This window comes from Leptonychotes weddellii, chromosome 9, assembly GCF_054177405.1.
Source record: "Leptonychotes weddellii isolate Sample4059 chromosome 9, ASM5417740v2, whole genome shotgun sequence".
NCBI lineage: Eukaryota > Metazoa > Chordata > Mammalia > Carnivora > Phocidae > Leptonychotes > Leptonychotes weddellii.
In genome coordinates this window covers 91,917,052-91,939,892 of record NC_138377.1, presented here as the reverse complement: position 1 = coordinate 91,939,892, position 22,841 = coordinate 91,917,052, and the positions used below count along the sequence as shown (strand labels likewise).

At 47.5% G+C, this 22,841-nt stretch overlaps 1 protein-coding gene across 7 annotated transcripts in view; it reads left to right on the top strand.

The window, feature by feature from the left end:
- Positions 1-22,841, top strand: part of CA12 (carbonic anhydrase 12) — a 55,917-nt gene that overhangs the window by 18,004 nt on the left and 15,072 nt on the right. For all 7 annotated transcript variants that reach the window (XM_081829587.1, XM_081829586.1, XM_081829585.1 and 4 more), the window contains exons 3-7: positions 15,877-16,056; positions 16,909-17,051; positions 20,608-20,703; positions 21,549-21,612; positions 21,792-21,949. In XM_081829587.1, coding sequence (XP_081685713.1) covers positions 15,877-16,056; positions 16,909-17,051; positions 20,608-20,703; positions 21,549-21,612; positions 21,792-21,949 — 641 coding nt within the window. The remainder of the gene's footprint in view (positions 1-15,876; positions 16,057-16,908; positions 17,052-20,607; positions 20,704-21,548; positions 21,613-21,791; positions 21,950-22,841) is intronic.

The window sequence follows — 22,841 nt, the reverse complement described above, 5'->3', positions numbered from 1 at the left end:
AAAATGTCCCTAGACATTGCCAAATGGCCCCTGAGGGGTAAAATCACTCCCGCTGAGAAGCCTGACTTAAAGTTTGAAATAATCACAAGTGGGACAACATTCCTGTCCAGGACACCTAAATTCATATTTAGAAAAAGAGTATTCTTTGCACGGAGGCAGACCTGTTAAAGATGCACCTAGTTTGTATCATTGGATCACTAAACAGAACACTTAGCATCCCAGCCTGAAGCACCAGCATTTGGATGGCCTCAGCTGGGGCTCTGGTTTCACAGAAACACCGGGTGGTGCCCTGCCTCATGCCCGGGTAGCTGAGAAGGCTGGTCCAAGTGCTCCATCCTACAACATGGGGAGGGCCTCCCCGTGAACACATTTCTAGTTCCTCCCCCAGAATCTGGAAGGTGCTTACGAACCCCGTACCTGCCCCACCCCTTGTCCCAGGCCAGTTTTCCAGCTTCATCGGTTTGTACACCTGACTCGACCTCAAGTGATAGGAAGAAATGGCTGGCCGCTTTAAAAGAAGAGTTTATTCACCGATTCACTTATGCTTTTGACCCGTCCTTAAGGATTCCTTTGTGGGCCGGTCCTGGGATTAGAGAGACAAGCATGACGCAGCCCTTGCCTTCAACGAATTGACAGCCGAGGGGCCAGCAGACATGCAAGCCGGCAATTACTGTGGAGCAAATTAAGAGCTGGGACACTGGGCACTGGTGCTGTGGACACCGAGGGAGCACAAAAGGCCTCAGTCTGGGGGCGAGAGTGGCTGTCAGGCCTGCCCGAGGAGCTGATTCTTGAAAGACAAAGGAGCAAAGCAGGGGGAGTGCGTGAATGTTTCTGTGCATGGGTGGGGTGCCGTTTGGGGCTGCGGATGGCTTTCCGTGGTGGACCACAGAGGTCCAGAAAGCAGGTGACAGCGTGTGGCGCAGTGAGAGAGCATCAGGTTGCAGCCCCCTCGTGCTGGAGGAGTGGTGATGGGAGACTGCTCTCGCTGGGTCTCTGGTGTTTCAGCAAGTCTCTGGGCAGAGGGGCTGATGGCTTTGGTTCCAGACTATCATTTCAAGGATGTTTATGTAGCAAATCGTTTTATAACCTAGAGATAGTGTCTCCCTCTAGGGGCAGGGAGCAGATTTGTTTGCTATCCTGTAAGATAAAGACAGTGTCTCCCTGGGGGGGGCGGGAGGGGGGGTACAGTTGGGCAGGTTTGCCCACTGCCCCTCTAGAAGATTGGGGTTTCCTAAAAGTGGAGTTGCTTGGTCGTGATGCTGAGTGGTTGGCACGGGCAGGTGTCACCTGGCCCTCATTGTGGCGCCCTGTGGAACCGGGGCTTGGGAAACAGGCACAAACGTCGCGATGCTCCTGCTGTGAGTATTAAACTGTCCTTGGTCTCGGACTCAGGAGTCTCGTGTCTTTGCAGTGAAGCTGTGGCAGCCTAACTGGTGAGTTTGGGAGAAATTTTATCTGCCCCCCACCCAAACCTGACCTCAGATTTTTGACAGGTGGCAGTGGGGAAAGCAAAAGCTGGAGAAGGGGGTGGGATCACGAGGGTCTTGAGGGCTGCACTAGAGACCTTGGGATTAATCCTACAGCCTTGAGGAGCCACTGAAGACTGGTAGCAAAGTCATGTGCGGCTGCGGTGTGCATCAGTGTCGAGAGGGGAGGGCTGTGGGGTAAGCCTGGAGAAACAAGGCCAGTGGGGGCACAGATATGCAGCTGCAGGGCTGAACAAAGGCCGTGCCAGTGGGGACATAGCAGGGCCAAGTTTGAAAGAAACTTCATGAGATCCCTGATAGCACTTTTTCTGAGGCAGGAGTCAATCCAGATAACTCGTTGCATGTTTTTGTGGTGTCTCTTTAGACCTTTCATGCCGTGACATTTCTGAAGCATATAGACTGGATATCTTCTAAAAGGTCCCTCAGTTTGGGTTTGTCCAAGGGTTTCTCATGAGGTTCAGGTTGTGGGTTTTGGCTTGAATCCTGCAGAAGTAATGTGTCCCTGACTGTGCATTTCATCAAGAGGCACTCGATGTCATCGTTGCTGAGCATTTTGATCACTTGGTTAAGATAATGCCTGATAGCTTTCTCCATTTTAATGTTGCCATTTTCCCCTTTTATAAATCATACATAATCTGTGGGAAGATCCTTTGAGCCTGGGTGTACAAAATGTGAGTATCGATTTTATACTAGATAACAGTATTGTATTAATTGTTAAACTTCCTGACTTGGATAGTTGTATTGTGATTATGGAAGGAAATGTCCTTGTTCTCAGGAGACAGACATCTAAGTATTTAAGTACAAGAGGGCTCGATGTCTGAAACTTTCTCTCAAAAGATAGCCCCGACTTACGAGTGTTCAACCTACCATTTTTCAATTTTAGAATGGTGTGAAAGTGATACACATTCAGTAGAAACTCTACTTGGAATTGTGAGTTTGGGTCTTTTCCTTGGCTAGCGATACCCAGTGTGATCCTCTGTGGTGACACTGGGTGGGGGCAGCGGCCCCAGCTCCCAGGCAGCCACCCCATCACGAGGATAAACAGCTGATACACTTACAACCATTCTGTACCCAGACAACCACTCTGTTTTTCACTTACAGTGCAGTACTCAACAGTTTACATGAGATATTCAACAGGCTTTGTGTTAGATGATTTCGCCCAATTGTCGGCTAGTATCAGCATGCTTAAAGTAGGCTAGGCTAAGCTGTGATGTTCGGTAGGTTAGGTGCATTTTCAAATTACAGGATATTTTCAATTTACAATGGGTTTATTGGGACATAATCCCATCACAGGCTGAGGAAGAACTGTAATAACAATAATGTGTGTATATATATAATATAGAGAGAGTAATAAAGCAGGTGTGGCAAATGTTAACAGCTAGTGATTTTAGGTGAAGAGTATATGGGAATGGATTGTGCTATTCTTCTAAATTTTCTGTACATTTAAAATTTTTCAGAATAAAAAGCTTTTTAAAAAGACACGTAAAAGTAAAATCATTATTTCCCTGGTCCTAGCAATGGGACCAAAGGAGAGGATGGGAAGAAGTAAATTGTGATTCTAGGTTTTGGTGCAGTGAGTGGTACCATCAGTTGAGACAGAGAACCTTGAAGGAAGTGAGAGAAGTTTTGGAAGGAGGATGTTCAGAGAGGAAAAGATGGCAAGTTTGGTTATTCTTTTTTAATTGTTTGTCTGCCACTCTCTCCAGCCATGTCTGGTTTCAGGAAGCCATGGGCATCCAGTAGGGGCGTCCAGTAGGCAGCTGGCCTGGAGCTCAGGAGGAAACTGGGCAGGGCAGAGGTGGTGTTGAAACCATAGGAGGGGAGAGGCTTAGCCCAGGGGCCTGTGCGAGAAAAAAGAAAGAGCCAAGGACAAAACCATGGGACAGCTGACATTAAGGGGCAGGGAGCGACAGACAGTGCAAGAGGAAAGATTTCAGAAATGGGGTGGTGGGGGACACTGGGGCCAAGGGCTGCAAGAAAAACCAGGACTGAAGAGTCTATTTGAATTCAGTGGGATGTGGGCCTCAAGTCAGAGTCACAGAGCAGTGAGTCTGAATGGGAAGTGAAGATGCACAAGCCAGCAGCTTAGACAATTCTTGGAAGATGCTTGGCTGCAAAACGGAGGTGAGAGATCACAGTGAAAGTGAAAAGGGTAGGTACTGGTTCTGCTAACAGACATCAAAAGTCCACAACTCAATACCTTGCGGGGGTCACTTTCAGCTTGGATATCCAGCACTGTCCCTGACCTACTGTCTAACCCCGAATGCAGTCACAGTTGGTCACCCCCAGCCTCACACTTTTAACAAAGATGAGTGGTGGGGGGGTGTGTGGGGGGGAGATGAGCAGCCTCTGTCAGCTAGAGGGGACAGCTGTACCAACGATTCAAAGCGCCTGAGACGTTTTCAGACCTCCCGTTGCCAGGGAAAGAGCCTGGCTCAGAGGCAGCCTCTGCCCCCGTCATTTGCTCTCCCACCAACTTGCTTCCGGTGCCAGGAAACATTGCTACACCATCTTCTATGGAATACGCCTCTGTTAGCATTACGGGGTGAAGCTTCCCCTTTTCATTCGGGAGCTTGTTACAAATAATAGCCTCGTTGACCCCTCGACCCATGTTTCCAGGAAACCAGGCTGAGTCTTCTCCATCTTGCCTTCACACTGGCTTTAGTCACAGAGTTTTTTGTTTTTTTTTTTTTAAGGTTTTATTTATTTGAGAGAGAGAGAGCGCGCACGTGATGGATGGGCAGGGGCAGAGGGAGAAGCAGGCTTCCCGCCGAGCAGGGAGCCCGATGCGGGGCTCGATCCCAGGACCCTGAGATCACGACCCGAGCTGAAGGCAGACGCTTAACTGACTGAGCCACCCAGGTGCCCCACAGTCACAGCCTCTTCTAAAACCCACACAGGTGAAACACTGCTGCTTGATTCCAGTCAACAGCTATTTTACAGACCAGAGGTGCAATTGAACCAGAGTCAAATATTTAAACTGCAGTAAAAAGCAATGATATGAACGGATAAATGAATGGTGCTATGTCCGTACGAGGGGATATGATTCAGCCATAAAAAGGAAGTATGGATGAACCATGAAAACATTGCACTATGTGAAAGATGCCGGACCCAAAAGCCACATATCGATTCGCTGACACGAAGTGTACAGAGCATGCACATCCATAGAGACAGAGAGTAGATGAGTGGTTACCGGGGGTTGAGGGAAGGAGGGGAATGGGGACTGAGGATGGGGTTTCCCTGTGGGGTGGTGAAAATGTTCTGGAGCTGAAGAGTGATGATGGTTGCCCACCAGTGTGAACATACCAAATGTCACTAATGATAAATTTATATTATATATATTTTACCACAAGAAAACATTAATTAAAAATTAAAAAAGCAATCTTACCCTGGTGAGGGAGGGTAAAAGCCCCGGCTCCGACGTCAAGGCCTTTGATCTGAGGAGGGCTTTTCATCAGCTCTTCTCGACTTTGGCTGCACATTAGAATCACCTGGGCAGCTTTTCGAAGCTTCCTGTGTGTGGACCCCACCCAAGACCAATTAAGCAGATCTCAGGGGCTGGGGCCAGGGGCAAACTTTTAAGAGCCCTCAGAGATGCCAGAGTAGGTCCAGGGTTAAGGAATACGGCTCTAGGGTTCTCAAAGTGTGGTCCCCAGACAGGCAGCATCAGCACACCTGGGAACTTGGTAGAAATGCAGATTCTGAGGCTCCACTCAAAACCTGCTGCTGAATCAGAAGCTGTGGGGGTGGGGCTCGGCAATCTGTGTTTAACAAGCCCTCCAGGGGATTCTGATGCTCACTCATGTTTGACAACTGCTCTGAGGTTAGACTCGAGAAGAAATTACAGATAGCTTTCCTCAACCAGTGAGGGTTTACTGAGCATCTGCATAATTTTCATTCTGTGACAGGTGACAGGTGTGCAAATATAGAGACCTACCTCAGCTCCCCTTAAACATCTACAAGGTGGGACTCTAGGAAAAGAAATTGTACATCAAAATGAGATGAGTCTTTTTATGGACAAATTGTATTCCATTGCATGTCTATATAACATTTTGTTTATCTGTTCATGTGTTGATGAATAGACTTGGGGTATTTCCACCCTTTGGCAACTGGGGATAATGCTGCCATGAACATTGGTGTCCAAGTATCCGTTTGAGTCCCTGGTTTCACTTCTTTTGAGTATATTCCTAGGAATAGAACTGCTGATCATATGGTAATTCTAACTTTTTAAGGAGCCACCACACTGTGTTCCGTATCGGCTGCACCATTTCACATTCCCACTAGCGATGTACGCTTGGGGTGACGGAAACAGATCTGGAAATGGATAGTGGTGACGGCTGCTCAGCGGTGTGAATGTACTTAATGGCACAAATTCACTAAAAAATTGTTAAAATGGTAAACTTTATGTTATGTATATTTTGCCACAATAAAAAAAAATTTAAAAATGAGCCATAAAACCAGATTGAGAAAAGGAAATTATGTTCCTAATAGTCAACATTGAATAATTACCACAAACACCATTATTGTTTCCAGAATTATCCATCTGCTAGTACATTCAAAAGATGATGTCTGCAGCCTTTTCTATTCAGAGATGCTTGAGCATGGAGAAAGAGTATTTTTAATATTCTTTTTAAGGAGGGTGGACCAGGACATCTGGTTTGACTGCGGACTTCACATTTTTACACCACGATTCGTTTGTGAATGAGTCAAGGAAGACCGAAGGGAAAGAGCGTGGGCTGAGCTCTGACCAGGGACCGGGGCCTGCCAGGTTTTGCCCCTGGACTGAGGCTATTCCTGCTGTAGCAACTTGTTTCACTTACTGGTTTGTCGCTGTTGTTGCTCAAGAACCATTTGTTGGCCACTTGAGTTTGCCAAGCTCTGGGGTAGGAGGCAGGGACCTAAGAGCGAGAGAGGCAAGCTGAAAGCCAAGTGCAGTGTCCTCAGCCTCCAGGAACAGCGGCATCACCTGTGGGCTTGGTGACAGCCACTGGGCACCCCCCGGAGTGCGTGATTCAGGAGGCGTGGGGTGGGGCCAAGAATCTGCGTTTCTAACCAGTTCTTAGGTGACCATGATTGGTGTTGGTGATGATGATGATAATGCTTGCCTAGGGACTACACTTTGGGAACCGCTGGTCTACTGGGGTAGAAAGATATAGAATATTATTTTGATAAGTGTAGGTGTTGCTAGGAAAAGAGAAATGCCAGGGACTCTACAGGAGCACAGAGAAGGGGGAAACAGTCCCCTCTCACTCACAACCCCAGCATTACTGTTTTTATCTCCTGGGGCAGGTTTCGATCTGACTTTGTGTGCCTGTAGATAGGGCAAGTGAAGGAGAAGGGCTGCTGAGGGCTAGCAGAGAGTGAGCTGCTGGCCAGTCTTAAAGCTCACCTCTCCTCCGCCTCCCAACCCCATGGCTAAACCGGAAATGATGCCCAAGCCCCAGTGTCAGCCCCTCCTCTCAAGCTGGCCCAAACACGAATTGAAATAACAAAGAGGAGAGTTTGACAGAAAGTATAGATGAAGTCACCTTCAGAAGACTTTCCCCTTTGTATTAACCTATAACATAAAATCCAAGGCAATCCTGCTTTAAGCTTTGTAAATAACAAGTAACCCGGACTCTCTAGCCCTCGCTCACTGCCCTGTCTCTGACTCATTTGTAACGTTAACAAAGGAAAATGCCAGTTTGATTCCCTGGCCTCCACTTGTTTATAATAAAGTCATAAGACCTCATCTATCAATCATTAACCCACAACCGGCTAGCCTCCTTTCCTTCTGGGCAGGATCCTGGTATTTATGGCCATGCCTCTCCACTTGACTGGCAGGAAAACAGGCAGAATTGGCAGAATGTGGCCTCCTGCAGGGGGGCCAGGACCCAGCCAGCTGAATGCCCCGCCCCCGGACTTCTGTGAGAAGCTGTATGTCTTTTAATCAACTTCGGAAGGGACCTGCAGGAGCTATGAAGTATATATTAAACTTTAAATGTGGCTTCCACATCCCAACATCCTGAGGATGTGTGGATTCAAGATGGATTTAGAGGGGGCCCGAAGGCTGCCTTCCCCCACTGAATGGGGTCCTGTGGCTTAGCCATGTTTTGGGTGGCTCTAGGCACAGGCCCATGGCTGATGGCCCTCAGGGAAAGGTAGGTACCAGCCCCCTGAAAGGGGGACCTTTCTAACAGACAGAGGAGTGTACATGAGCAGATGATGCCGCATGATTCTCAGCCTAGTAGTAGGATGATGCCCGGCTTGGGAAAGGGGAAGCCAGATGAATCCTAGGTTCTTTCTGAGTTGATTCATCACATGCATATAAAATATATAAGCTCTCTGCTGCAGCAAGCCCTCTGAACTTGCTGTGCCCTGTCTCTGGAATTCCATTCCTCTGGTTTTGCTCATGGTTGGCTCAGTTCCATTCCTTAAATCTCAATTTTACTGGCGCCTCCTCTGAGAAGCCTTCCGGTAGCACCTGGTCTACAGTGATCCCTCCGTGTTCTCTATCCTCTTCCTCGCTTATTTCCTTCATAGCACTGATTGCAGACTGGAATTTTAATTTATGTATTCGTTTGCTTCTTTGCAATTTATTGTCTGTCTCTTCCACTGGAATGTAAGCTCCATGAGGACAGAGACCAGATCTGTTTTGTTCCCTAGCGCATCTTTGGCGCCTAATACAGTGTCTGACACATGGTAGGCCCATTTGTTGAAGAAATGAGTGAATTAACTTCCAAATTAAGCAGCATTCCAAGGAAGAGTATTTAGTCAACATTTGAATATGCATTTCATTAAATGTGTATTCAAATTTGGTACACAATCTGTGATCACTTCCATTTAAATATACATGCCAGGATGTGGTCCATTTTTATTATATACTCAGATCCCCTTAGAAACCAAACTTTGGAGGACTGAGCAAAAGCTTTTTTTTTTTTAAAGATTTTATTTATTTATTTGACAGAGAGAGACACAGCGAGAGAGGGAACACAAGCAGGGGGAGTGGGAGAGGGAGAAGCAGGCTTCCCGCCGAGCAGGGAGCCCGATGCGGGGCTCGATCCCAGGACCCTGGGATCACGACCTGAGCCGAAGGCAGACGCTTAACGACTGAGCCACCCAGGCGCCCCGAGCAAAAGCTTTTATTGGACTGAAACTTTGACTATTGATCGAAGAAAAAGGTGTGTCAACATCCAGAATATGTCAACCTTGCCATGAGAGTTTTATCTGCTGGGGCAGGTTTTGATCTGACCTTGTGTTTTGGTAGCCGCTCCAAAGAGACATGCCCTGGAGCCCAGAGAGCTGTCTGCACAGACACTCACATAGACACGGGCAGGAGGCTACCTGGGAGAATACGACCACCAAGAGATGTCAGGGGCAGCAGTGGATCTGAGGGACTGACTTAGAAAGGACCAAAAAGACAAACCTCAAAACAGGGTAACCACGAATGCGCTTTTCTGTGTGTGTCCAGATTCATCAGATATAGTCCAAGTTACAAACAATATTTTTATTAAAATGTGTATTATTCTTGAGCACATAAGATGTACAGTCAGTGAGAAAGAGTAACCAGTGAGAAACTAGCAGTTATTCTGTAGTTCTTGTCTTCTAAGGAGCTCTCGGTGCTTTTATTTTTTTATTTATTTTTTTATTTTATTTATTTATTTATTTATTTATTTTTAAAGATTTTATTTATTTGACAGAGAGAGACACAGCGAAAGAGGGAACACAAGCAGGGGGAGTGGGAGAGGGAGAAGCAGGCTCCCCGCAGAGCAGGGATCCCGATGCGGAACTCGATCCCAGGACCCTGGGATCATGACCTGAGCTGAAGGCAGTTGCTTAACCAACTGAGCCACCCAGGCGCCCCTCGGTGCTTTTATTATTACAATGTATGTACCAGGTGTATAAGAAATGACTCAACCCATAAAGTTTTTTACCTACCCCATACCATGTCTGCAAACAGGTTACAAAATAATAAAATGATCCTGCATTGACTTGCATAAATGGTTATTTGCCTGAGGCAGTAATAAGTCTGTAACTGTATATGTACAGAGTAAACACACTCTGTACACTCTGAAATCGGGCACTTAGAGAGAAAGCTAGGAGCCATATTAACCAGTCACAATACATGTACCTTATCTGGACCCTGATTCCAATAAACCGTTCAGTGAGTTTATGAGACTACTGGGGAAACCAGAACACTCACTGGATATTTGATGACATTAAGAAATTACTGCCAACAGTTTTTAGATGTGAAAATAGTATTGTGGTTATTTTTAAAGACCCCTTATCTTTAGATAAGCATCCATAGATTTTCTTCAAAGTCATCCAGTGGAGGAGGGTAGACAAAACTAAACTAATTGTGGATAGATAGATGGGTACATGGGGTCACTGTACGATACTCCTTACTTTTTTAATTTTTAATTTATTTTTATTATTTTTTTAGAGAGAGGGGAGGTGGGGCAGAGGGAGAGGGAGAAAGAGAATCTTAAGTAGGCTCCACGCTGGGCGTGGGCTCAATGGGGCTCGATCTTACCACCCTGAGATCATGACCTGAGCCAAAATCAAGAGTCAGACGCTCAACCGACTGAGCCACCCAGATGCCCCGATACTCTTTACTTCTGTACCTACTTTGAAATTTTCTGTAATTAAATTTTAAAACAAGACACAAAATGTATTGGGGTGCCTGGGTGGTTTAGTTCGTTAAGCATCTGCCTTCAGCTCAGGTCATGGTCTCAGGGTCCTGGGATCAAGCCCCACATTGGGCTCCTTGCTCAGCAGGGAGTCTGCTTCTCCCTCTCCCTCCGCCCCTCCCCACTGTTAGTGCTCTATCTCTCTCAAATAAATAAAATCTTTTTTTAAAAAAAACCCACAGGATGTAGTAAGAAAGTAGTGAAATATAAGTTCATTAAAAAAATCATACTGACTTTTTTAGGCTCATTGGTGCACTTTGGTTGCATACATTGTGGAATGCGGAAAACCAGATGGCTTGTCTTCCCATAGCCAGTCCTCTCTGATCAGCTTTGCAGGCTTGCTGAGTTCTCGGATTTCTGACTGGGTTTTTACTTCATGGGCTTCATTTCCAGGCAGGCTTCAGTGTTCTTGATCCATATGATGAACATTTATCGAGTGCCTCCTTCAGCCCGGAGTTAATTTCTACCTCAGCTGGCTGGACCCTCCCCAACCCACTGTCTTCTCAGGGCCACACTCCATCCATAGACTCCTCTTTCTCCTGGATCCAACCGTCCTTCTCTCTTCCCCTTTCCCTTCTGTATGGAAGTATGCTTAAGTCTCCCCATTAAGAACAAAACCCTTCTTGTTACCCTCACCTTCCTATAACCATGTGCATACGTGTACACACACTCTTCTCTCACCCCTTTATGGCTAGATTTCTGAAACGAGCTTAAGAAACGCTCCAAATCAATTTCTTAAGTGTTTCGTAAGGGCCGCTGTGTCAGACATGCGGGAGGGATGTGACTAAAAGCTGTAGTCTTCAAAAGGACTTTGAAATCCGCAGACAGAGTTGAGGATTTCAGGTTGGAGCAGGTTGAGGTGCTGGTCCGGAAACAGCAGTCATGCACGAGACTTAAACAAGCATTCCCATCACTGTACCACCGTGCGAACCCCCAGCATGTCGGGGGTCAGGGGCAGGGAGAAAGTACTGGAGTAGCTTTGGCAGGACTTGAGCTGGACTTTGAAGCGAGGACAAGATTTGGAAAGGTGAAGGGGAAAGAGGGCGGCGTTTTAGGCACATTTTTAGCATAAGAACGTTTGTGAAGGTCGAGTTCATAACTTGTTCTGAGGCTCGGGATGCCAGCCTGACCATGGGGGCCACTGAAGGCCTTGACAGGCTGAGGTGTTTCAGGCCATCAAAGATGGCTACGGCTCTGCTCTGCTTTGTTGGGTGGGGCGGGCACGCTTCGGAGACAGGGAGGTGCTACGTCTGGTTAAACTTGGTCACAAGAAAGGAGGCTGGCGGCGAACAGGAAAGGCTGAGGCAGGGACCCTGCAGTAAGCCTGTGCAGTGTGACATGATGAGGGCCAGTCCTGGGGTGGTAGAGGTGGTGGTAACAGAAACGTGGGACTCCACGACCGACTGAGGGCAAAGGATGGACAGAGCCAACCTGGCTCTGAGATTCTGAGCCTTGGAAGAAGTGGGGCCAGTGGTTGTCTGATGAGGCATCCCACCATCAGATTGAGATCTAGGCCGTAATACGTCAACTAACTGCAATATATGGACCTTACTTGAATCCCGAAACTTACAAATAAACCATTACAAAGTGATGAGATAATTAGGAAACTGAATTCTGATGAGATTTGATAACCTTAAGGAATTAATTGTTAACTTTTTAAGTGTGGTAATGGCATTGTGGCCCTTATGTTTTAGTGGCACATACTGAAGTATGTACAGATGAAAACGATTTGGGTTTCTTTCAGAACTATCCAGGGATAGGGGAGAGTGGGTGCGATATAGATGAGGCTGATCTGTTTTTGCCAATGGTTAGTTGTCGAAGCTGGGGGACATGGAGGTTCATTTTGCTCTTCTCTCTGCTGTTGTATGTGTTTGAAATTTTCCATGACAAAAATTCTGGTCCTTGGGTAATGCAGATCTTGTACCCTGGGCCTCATAACTCCCAATCGGAAATCACAAGAGGCATTTTGAGCTGGGCCATGTTAATCTCCTGTCACATTTCAAAACAGAAAAACATGAGCTGGAAAGAAATAATGCTTTGACTTTGTTTGGAAAAACAAACTGGGAGATACACATGATCTCCTTTATCAGGATCATGTGAGGAATCCAATGAACTGGAAAGGCAAAGTCAAAACTGAGAAAAGTGGAGTTTTTATGGTAGCTGGAAATAAATGCCTCTTTTGGAAGAGTTAGTCCCAAGTGAGGTTTCCTGGCACCAGGGCGCTTGGCATGAGTGTGGAAGCTGAGACCAAGTTGAAAAGCCACAGTCTGGGCTGTGGGTGCCTGCAAAAGGCCAGTGTTACTTCGGCGACAAGTCACACATCCCCCAGGCGGAGGCCAGGGGTGGAGGGCTGAAAGGGGTCTACTGACAACACCTCAATACGTTCCCTGGTGCCCACCCACACGGCACCGCACGCCCCTCGCACTCACAGGCCACAATTTTGGGAGTCTGCTCTGCCAAGGTCCCCAGCCATGCAGGAAGGGGACACTGGCCATCCCCTGCTGGTGGGGGAGTCCTGTGAACTGCTGTGAAGCCCCGTACTTGGCAGGCCATCTCACAGGCCATCTCCCGGGCCACAGGGCAGCAAACCAGATTTCTTTCTCACTGAGTGCTCCCAAACAGAACACATCCTCATGCAGGTAAACTAGGAAGCTAGGAAGGTAAATTTTGAACCTGAGCAAGTGACCTAATTTTTCTTTTCTTTTTTGATGGGAAAAAAATGATACAGGGTGGTAGGGAAGCAAGGGGGATTAATAGAGGGGCACGCTTCCCTGGAGAGGAACAAGCACAAAATTAGCTTCAGAATGCAGCTCCGCAAACAGGTAAGGGCCTGCTCTGTGCCAGGCATTATGGGAGAGGCAGGGATGAACGTGACATGGCCCTTGCCTTCCTGAAGAGCATGGGAGAGGGAGGAAACAGGCATGCCCCAAATCTCCTGGATAAATACTAAAACAGGAGGGCATGGAGGTTCTGTGACCCAGGCAAGATAACTCTGTAACTAAGCCAAGGTCTAATTAGGGCAAATCATTTAATCTCAATTCTTCATCTATAAAATGGTACAATTTTTGCCTTGCCGATCCTATAGAGTTGTAAGAATCAAAACTACTACAAATAATAATAATAAAGCAGGAGTAGAAAAAGCTTTTTAGACCCTGTTGCCCCTAAGGGGCTGTGGCTGGTGCTCAAAGATGAGCGGGGATGGCAGCTAACACCGCGGCAGGTTCCTGAAGCCAGGGGCTCGCCCACCCCGGGAGCAGCAGTGCCCTGCGCTCAGTCCAACAGCCGCTTCCCACCAGGCACCTTGTCACATGCCCAGGAGCTAGCTGCTTGGCATGAGTGGCTCTCTCCAACCCGTTCAAACTTGCCTGATACAGAGGGTGGAGGCGCTTAGTCCTAGTAATCTCCATGCATCTCGGAGCTGAGAGCCAGAACGGAACTTCCAGAACACAGTGTTCAATCCTCTCATTTGTATGAAGGGTAAAGGAGACTCAGGCAGGGAATGTGACTTGCTCAAGGTCACTCACTGAGGTGGTGGGATGGCTGGTGCTGATCTTGTTTTCGGGACTCTTCTCATCCAACATAGCTGCTTCTCTTTCTGAAGAAGGTTTTGCCAACACTTCCTTGCCCCCAAATACCTAATCCAGTGTCAGTTCCAATAAAGAGTATTTAGTTCCAAAAAAGAGTATTTAGGGCACAATGAAAAAGAAAAATTCCTCCTGATGACCTTTCCCAAGCTCTCTGTTCTTTGGGGTCTTTTATTCTTGGGGAAACTGTTTACCAAATGCCTGTTATGTGTGTGACCCTAATCACAACATGAGTTCACAGTGATCACAATGAGATGGTCCTGTCCCTAAAGAGTTCTTAGTTTAGTTAGCACTAGAATGCCCTCTTCATGAAACCTTTTGGAACCTCTGTTTTGGGAAGAGAAAGTCCTAACCCAGTTCCCTTTAGTCATGTGTCCAAAGAGAAATCATCATCTCATTGCTGTACCTCTTCACTTACGGGGTTTCTCCTTTTGTGCCTGGCCGGCAGCTTCTGCCACCCTGGCCGTGGATCCAAACGTCATTGGGAGCAACAAAAAGGCTGGCAGCCTTCACTCTAGAAGGCTTGCCACCCCAGAGCTGTGCCTCTTCCTGACCTGAGGGTTTGCATGATACCTCATGACTGCTCCATCTCTGCTTCCTGCTGTCCCTAAGGAATTTGGTTTTGTCCTCAGCTGAGTAATGGTCTTACCTTGGTGTCCTCTTGCTACCCTCTCCCTCTGCCATCTTGGTGTGGTTGAGTTGCTTTGAGTCCAGGGCTATGAGGTCTTGAAAATTAAAATATAGCTCAGTGACGACTCTGACATGCGCAAGTGAGAAAACTGGTGTCCAGTGAAAGGTTGGACAGGACATTTTGAAATCCCTTCAAGCTCTAACATTTCCAAGAAGGCATATCCAAAGGTTGACAGCCTGAAAAATTAGTAGGGTTCTACCGTGTATGTCCAGACCTTGGATCAACTCCTCATAGCAAGTTTTTCTTCCGACTCTCCTTACTCTCAGATGAAGTCTCCTAGTTAGAGAACAAGGGGTAGGGAGCTGAGATTCTGTGAGGCCAGTGTACACACGTCCACTCTTGTGAAATAGTGCTGCTGTCTATGGACGGGTTCCCGGAAGAAGTGGTGTTCCTTTGTCCTCTGCTCCAGTTTCATTCCTGGTGCTGAAATACTGACGAATGGACCCCAGATGGCAAAGCTTGGGTCCTAACTCACAGAGAACCCACAGAGCACCATGGTTCCACCCTAACGAGCCATGACACGCCAATTACTTGCTTTTCTGGGGAAACCTCCACCTGAAAATCCATTTAATTACCACGGGAGATAATCTTTTAAACACAGCTTTACATTCTTTAAAGATTTTTTTTCCCTGTGGGAGTAAGAAAGTTTATCTGAACGTGGGATTGGAGGGTTTATTGCCATTTCCAGAGGAAGGACAATTACCCGGTAGTTAGCAAGAAGCCTGAGCCCTGGAGGATTTATTTTTTAAGTCTCTTCCTGCTCACTGGTAGTTTGGCATTAGTTTGTTGTATTGTCACACTCTCCCAGTATAAACTTTGCACTGAGCTCTGTGATTCCAGGCATATAATTACTCGATATTTTTCAAGCATCCCTATCAGATTGGGTTTTATATTTGCTCTAGATGTGGGTATCAAGAGTCAATGTCCTCAAGGGTTTCCTATTAGGAAGGTCATACCTCCACCAGCCCCAAAGACCTATCTGGAGCTGTGGTCAGTCCTACACCAATTTTTCCAGCCTGAAGTATCCCAAAGGATGCAAGTTTGGGCAAGCAGGGGCCCTGTTGTTGTGTTCAACCCGGCGGACCTGAGACCCTGAGTAATTCCTGCTCATAACAGGTGCTCCATAAACAGATGCAAAATTGCTGAAAATCAATAGGTCTTCACGTGGAGAGGATGTGTACTGTGTCAAAATACGAACAATGTAAAATTCAAACGGAGCTTGGTGGGCCTTAGTCCTTGGCATGGGGCTGCTCTAAGAGTCCTTCTTTCCCCACATCACTTTAAGAGCAAGTGAGCAGTAGGCTGAGATCTCTGGGTCTTGAAGAATATCCCTGTGGGGACGAAGAGGAGAAAAGGAGTGATTGTATTGAACACAGGATTAGAAAGTGAGGAAAGAATGTTTGTGGAAAACTGACTAAACTTTGGGCTTGAATCTCCCCTTCCAGGTCCCGATGGGGAGAAGAGCTGGTCCAAGAAGTACCCATCATGTGGGGGTGTGCTGCAGTCCCCAATAGACCTGCACAGTGACATTCTCCAGTACGACGCCAGCCTCGTGCCCCTGGGGTTCCAAGGCTACAATGTTTCTGCCAACGAGCAGTTTATCCTGATCAACGATGGCCATTCAGGTGAGAGAGATACCTCTAAGATCTGCAAGGGGATGTCTGAGCATCCCTCAGCTCCTTGGCCTGCTCTCTTCCATCTGGCAGGGAGGGGGCTCCAGTGAAATACCCAGAAGGGGTGGGGGCAGGGTGTGGGGGAGAGCCCAGGGATGCCTGGACCACTCATTCAGGGGATGCTGGAGGCAGCTCTGCCGGGGCAGCACCTCTCAGAAGAAGCACATCTCTTGGGAAGGGGGAGGGTACAGGCCTGAGCCCGTTGGCCCCTTGGCTCAAATATTCCAGGAGCCACGTGATTCACTGTGGGGTCCCCCAGGCTTTGAAGTCAGACAAACCTGGACCTGAATCCTGGCTTCACTCCTTAGGAGTCATGACACTCTGAGTAAGAATATTAACCTCCTTGAGCTTTTGTCTGGAAAACGGGCATATTGATGGGTACCGTGAAGACTAGAGATTACATATGTTGGGATCTGTAATACAGTAGATGCTTCCATAAATAGTAATTTTTATTGTTATTGTTATATTATTCTACAGCTTGGCAGATACTTCATTAACAGTTTTATCTTCCTAGCTGGGTGTGTAATGCATGGGGATGTAAACCAAACAACCACCCGGTGGTCTAGTATTCGTGCTCCTGCCGTCCTTTTCCCCAGGGGAGCCGAGAAGGTGCTGGTGCTGCTAGAATTGCTTTAGGGAAATGGGGCCGTTCTCAGAAAAGCCCAGGTTTCTGACCCTCAGCCTGTGTCTCTCCGCTCGCTGTATCCACCTGCCTCCTGTCTGGGCCCGGGCAGGTGTTGCCTCCCTAACTGCTCTCAGGCAGTGCTCAGTGGGCCAGGGCTCTGAAGGCTCCACTCCCCACAGTGAGGCTGAACCTGACCCCGGACATGCACCTCCAGGGCCTCGGGTCCCGCTACACGGCCACACAGCTGCACCTGCACTGGGGGAACCAGAATGACCCGCACGGCTCCGAGCACACTGTCGGAGGGAAGCACTTTGCCGCCGAGGTGAGTGGGGCCGCAGGGCTGGCAGAGGCTGCCTGGAGGTGGGTGGTCTGGCACCCTTCCACCTGGCTGGTGGACAAATAAGATCGGAGCACGAGCAAGGGCTGCCTTCAGGCTCCCCACCCCCATCCCTGGCGCTGTCGGCAGCACAGCAAGGTAGAGCCACGCCAGCCACCTGCAGCTCATCTGTGGTGTCCTGGTCCCCTTCTTCTCCTGAACATGCAGAGTTTGTCTCTCTGTCGTTTACTGAACGACGCTGCTCAGAAGGCAATGCTCCCGGGGGGGCGGGGCGCCCAGAGGGATGCACATGCTGCTTTTCTAGACATCGCCTCTCCGCTTGCACAGATCAAGATCGCACCAGCTTGTCTGGCCGACACAGGTCATCCCCGGCACATAATAACATCTTGACTACGGCATCTATGTACCCCAATACAACGGAGCCACCTATGGCCAAAGGCCAAAACCTATTAGAAGTGTGAGGTACAGCAGTCAATGAAAAAACAGTGGATGACCCTGGTTATAAGGGTTTGATCAGTGTTATAGAGCTTAGAGATCTCAAGATATCATCAATTGGGGCAGCTTCTTACCCTAGACTTGAGTTGGGATCTGAGGATCTGAGAATGTGCTTCAGGAAGCCCACTCTATATAATATTTTGTGCGTATCCCACTGCTGACTCATACTGGGCTAATTGCTCCCCCAAACTTCTCAGTCTTTCTTCACATGCTTGGAACCTTGGGACCCAGGGTTACTCTTCTACTTGGCCACAAGCCGAGGGATGACTGGCATTACAATACACAGGACATCAGGGCAGTGAGAGACTCGATGAGGACAGTTTGGGATGTCAGCACAGCACTGTGTTATGTCGCTCTGAGGCATTAACCGAAAAGGCCACAAGAAACCAGGAGGAGTGAAGCATTGTGCCTGCCCCACAGGTGTGCGGGGGGGACATGGGGGTGCTCGAGTTGCTCCATTTCAGAGCTCCCATGGGATAGAACTTGGGGGTGTGGTTCTGAACATTTACAGGGCAATAAATACAAGGAGATAAATGCTACTGATCAGCCAGGTAAATAATGACATGACCATTCTCCTCTCTTCTTAACTGCTAAACTGCTTAATGTCTCAGGCTAATTACAGGTCAAGTTACAAGTGTGGAGGGGCTATAATTCTGGCCCAATAGGATGGCACTCTTGGAGGTGCACGTACTTCAAACCAGGCCCATCTCTGAACCTCCAGGACTGCAATTTCTCTCAGGCTAATTGCAATGTGGAGGCTTCTACTTACCCAGGGGGAATAAAGAAGGAGCTAGGGTGTAGGCTGGGAGAGTTTGAGCATTTAAAAATATTTCTAGTTATTCTGTTTTCTGCTCTTAAGCCACATCGTCACCAAGGGCCTGGTGAAGATGGAGCGTACATGTCTATAATAGTGAAAATATATCAAGGTGGCCTAAAAGTGGCAGATTCTCTATGGAGGGTCCTTGAAAGTGTAGCAGTTCTTCTGGATTGAGTCCTATAAAGAAGGCTCTCTTAAACTCAGCAGGGAATTCTCCTCTGTCTGTATTAGTCTTCACCTCCTCTTGATTTAATCTGAACACAGTAAGAAAAGTGGTGCAACAGACCACGAGCTCAAAGGGCAGGTATAATAAGAACTAAGGATCTAGGACCTTCAGGGGTTTTACCATAAAGAAGTCTCCATTTCTCAAAGCTGGGCCAAGCTAACACGGTATAAGGCAACGCAACAGGCTATATCCTTCACACGGAAAGATGGTGAAATAGGAACTCCTAAGAAATCTTTAATAGATGACTACTTAAAAGAAGAAATAATTTTGTATAGTTTTTAAAAATTAGAAAGGGTCACTTGAAATGTGAGGAACATTGAGCTGTATTCAATAAAATATGCTTGAATTCTATTTACAACCACGTAAGACAGAAAAAGAGATGAAGAAAAGGAAGAGAGAAAATCTCAATGTGTTATAGTCCCAAGAGGAAAAGAATCAACAAAAATGTGTATCATGTATATAGACCTATCTACTAATATTTTTTGGAGGACAGGTGATACCATCTTTTGGATTAAAAATTAGGTTAAACATTGTCAGAATTTGATTTGTCATAACAATGTCTTAATACTTAGACTTTTTAAATCCAAGATTTCTCAGCAAGTTCTCTTTTCTTCACTTTAATAATGACAAGTAATTCCTGCTTTGAAAAAAAATGAGCTTAGAATTTTATTTTGTAAAGGTAAGAATCTACATTCAGGGAGTAACATTCTTGTTTTCTGTTATCTTAAAATATGGCTGATTAAATCTGTACAAGAGCCATGCTGTAATTTTTTCCCACCTGAGGGATTAATACGTGTCCTACTGTGGATACAGTTGCAATTAAGTTACCACTGGAGGTTTCCTGCCTCAGCCCCTACTACTTCATTTCAAAGGCAGAGTGGCCCAGCTGAGGCTGGACAAGCTACAATGAGGCCATTTTCCCCTAGGCTCCAGAATCTACAAGTAGACAAAATCAGAGCGGGGCGCCTGGGTGGCTCAGTCAGTTGAAGTCTGACTCTTGATTTCGGCTCAGGTCATGACCTCAGGGTCATGAGATTGAGCCTTGCATCTGGCTCTGCGCTGGGCATGGAGCCTGCTTAAGATTCTCTCTTTCCCTCACCCTCTCCCTTTGCCCCTCCCCCCACTCTCTCCCTCTTTAAAAAAAAAAAAAATAAGGGGCGCCTGGGTGGCTCAGTGGTTAGGCGTCTGCCTTCGGCTCAGGTCATGATCCCAGGGTCCTGGGGTCGAGCCTCTCATCGGGCTCCCTGCTCAGAGGGAAGCCTGCTTCTCCCTCTCCCACTCCCCCTGCTTGTGTTCCCTCTCTCGCTGTCTCGCTCTCTGTCAAATAAATAAATAAAATCTTTAAAAAAAAAAGATTCTCTCTTTCCGTCTCCCTTTGCCGCCCCCTCCCATCTTTCTCCGGCTCTAAAAAAAAAGAGAGAGAGAGAAAAGAAACAAAGGAAGGAAGGAAGGAAGGGGGGGAGAGAGAGAGAGAGAGAGAGAGAAAGAAAGAAAGAAAGAAAGAAAGAAAGAAAGAAAGAAAGAAAGAAAGAAAGAAAGAAAGAAAGAAAGAAAGAAAAAGAAAGAAAGGAAGAAGAAAGAAAGAAAGAAAAAGAAAGAAAGAAAGAAAGAAAGAAAGAAAGAAAGAAAGAAAGAAAGAAAGAAATCAGAAGAGAAAAGTGCTCCAAAGTACCCAAGCTTTTTTTGTGGCTAGTATAAAAACCCATTCATTCATTCCTTCATTCACTATCTATTGTATACCTGGTTCTTTCCAAGCACCATATCAGACACGAATACAATGAGTGAGTAAGATGGACAGTCTGCCCTGGTCGAGTTTTCGGTCTGGAGCAATGAGGGAAAAGGGAAAACTGGGGAGGCCATGAAGGAAAGGGTCTGAGGGGCCTAATCTACCCGGGGTAGGGATAGAGGGGTTGTGTCCTCCCCACTGGTTTTGAGTCCCCTGCGAAAGCCAAGGGTTCCCAGGAGTCGTCCGTGTCCTGTGAGCAGCTTCTCTTCCACCGCAGCTGCATATCGTCCACTATAACTCGGACCTGTACCCCAACAGCAGCACTGCCAGTAACAAGTCAGAGGGCCTCGCTGTCCTAGCTGTTCTCATGGAGGTAAGAGATGGTTAGAGGGATTTTAAAAAATTGGAGGCAGGATGGTACCAGACTCGGCATTTGGTCCATGAGTACCTGTCGGTTGGATGTTGTGGGGCTCACTCTCATTGTGGCTGTATCTTGCCTCTAGAGATTGAGGTATTCCCCCATAGGGTACCTTCGCTTTCGGCCTGGAGGCAGCACTTAGCTGGGTAGCAGAAATGGGCATGTCCTTTGGAACATTGGAAAAAATGAGCCCTAGTTGCATAAGGCTCAGAATAGCTTTATGAGCCCTATGCATAAAGCTCAGAATAGCCCAGCTGGATAGGACGTATCTATAGGGAGTTGGGGGATGGGGATCATTCAGTGCTGCCTCAGCAGGTGCCTGAATCCCTTACACAACTCCTGATATCCAAGTTCCATCCTTTCCTTAACCCCAGAAAATGGGAATGTTTCCTCATTTGCTTGCATGTTTTTCCCTAATAAGACAACATGTACCTTGTTTCTCAACATGCTTACTTGCCTGACTTGGCTTGCGTGAACTCAAGCTCCCTTAAGTTCTGGTTAAAGAACACGCTAGCTGTGGCCTTCAGGCTCACAGCCTGATAATCAGGAGCACAAGCTATATTCCTTGCCCTGGGACATGCAGGCCCCAGTGCCTTGATTGCTCAGCACCTTGCATCCTGAGATGCAAGAGAACAGGACCATCACCCCAAATCAATTGTCCTGGTAAAGTGCATCCTCCAGGGAGGATCTTGGCAATGGCAACTAGGTACCCCTAGATGAGCCCTTTCGTGAGCAAAGGTCGAACAAGGCTCAGCCAGCAGAATTCTGTCCCAGTTCAACCTGCCCCGTCTCTGTTGCAGATGGGCTCCTTCAATCCATATTATGACAAGATCTTCAGGCACCTTCAAGATGTAAGATACAAAGGTAAGGGGTCCTTGGATGCATATTCGCCCTCTGTTGGAGAAGGAGGTAGTCACTCCCATGTGACCTGAAGAAAAATGAATGCAGGGGGCAGTTTCATATTTTAGGCTCAGTCATAGGCCCAGCAGCACCTCTGCCATGGGGAGAAAGCTTGACACCATTTCTCCACCATGTCTCTCCAGGCCAAGAAGTGCTCATTCCAGGTTTCAGCATTGAAGAGCTGCTTCCTGAGAGACCTGATGAGTACTATCGCTACAAAGGGTCCCTGACCACACCTCCTTGCCACCCCACCGTGCTCTGGACGGTTTTCCGGAACCCTGTGCAAATTTCCCAGGAGCAGGTAACTGTTGTGCCCTCCTGAGTCAGAGACCACGTGGCACCTCGGTCCCTGCCGTCACCCAGCTCATAATCACCAACTTGGTTTCCTCACTTAGAGTTTCATTGACAGCTAAGCCAAACCTCTTCAAATATCGCAGGTGCCTGGAAGCACGGCAGAAATTACAGGCTGAGCTTCAAAAGTGGAGTTACCGAGTCAAGCTAAGAAAAGGAACCTGTCTCCACAGTTCCTTACAAACAAGTTGTTAAGCTGCATTTCCTAATATTTCCCTCAGTGGCTGGATGGTGTTTCCTCTGTGGCGGGAGAGAGCACCGTTCCTTTACAGGGCGGAATAAAGACGGAGCATTTAGATAGTGTAACAAACCAGAGGGCTGGGATTGCAGCAGTGAGTAAGCGGCGGTCTCTGCCCTCAAGAAGCTCATGGTCTAGTGCAAAACTGGGGGCACAGAATCCTCAGCAATCATCTCCGACCCTCGCATCTTACAGGTGATGAAAGTGAGGGGTAGATGGATGAGGGAGCTTGTGGGATTGCCCACTGGTTGGCCACAAAGCTAAGCCCCGAAGTCACACTGGAGTTCCTGGTCACTGCCCATCCCTCTGCTCCCCAGAAATTCATCAAGAAGAAAACTGGCTGTCCAGGAGACATGGCCGGGGCAGTGCCACACACGGGCTCCGGGCCCACCCTGCCCCTGGCCCCTTTTCCCGCATCCAGGAAGGCCCTCACTGTTGCTCCTTCTTTTTACTATGAGCTACTGATCTGAGTAATGTAGATAAATGGCAGCAGGTAGGCGGACAGGAAAAAAGAAGTGATGAATCAAGAGATGAAATGTGCGGGGAAGCAGTAATACCCTAACCTAGAAACCACCTTGGAAACCGATTATATAATCTATGTGGG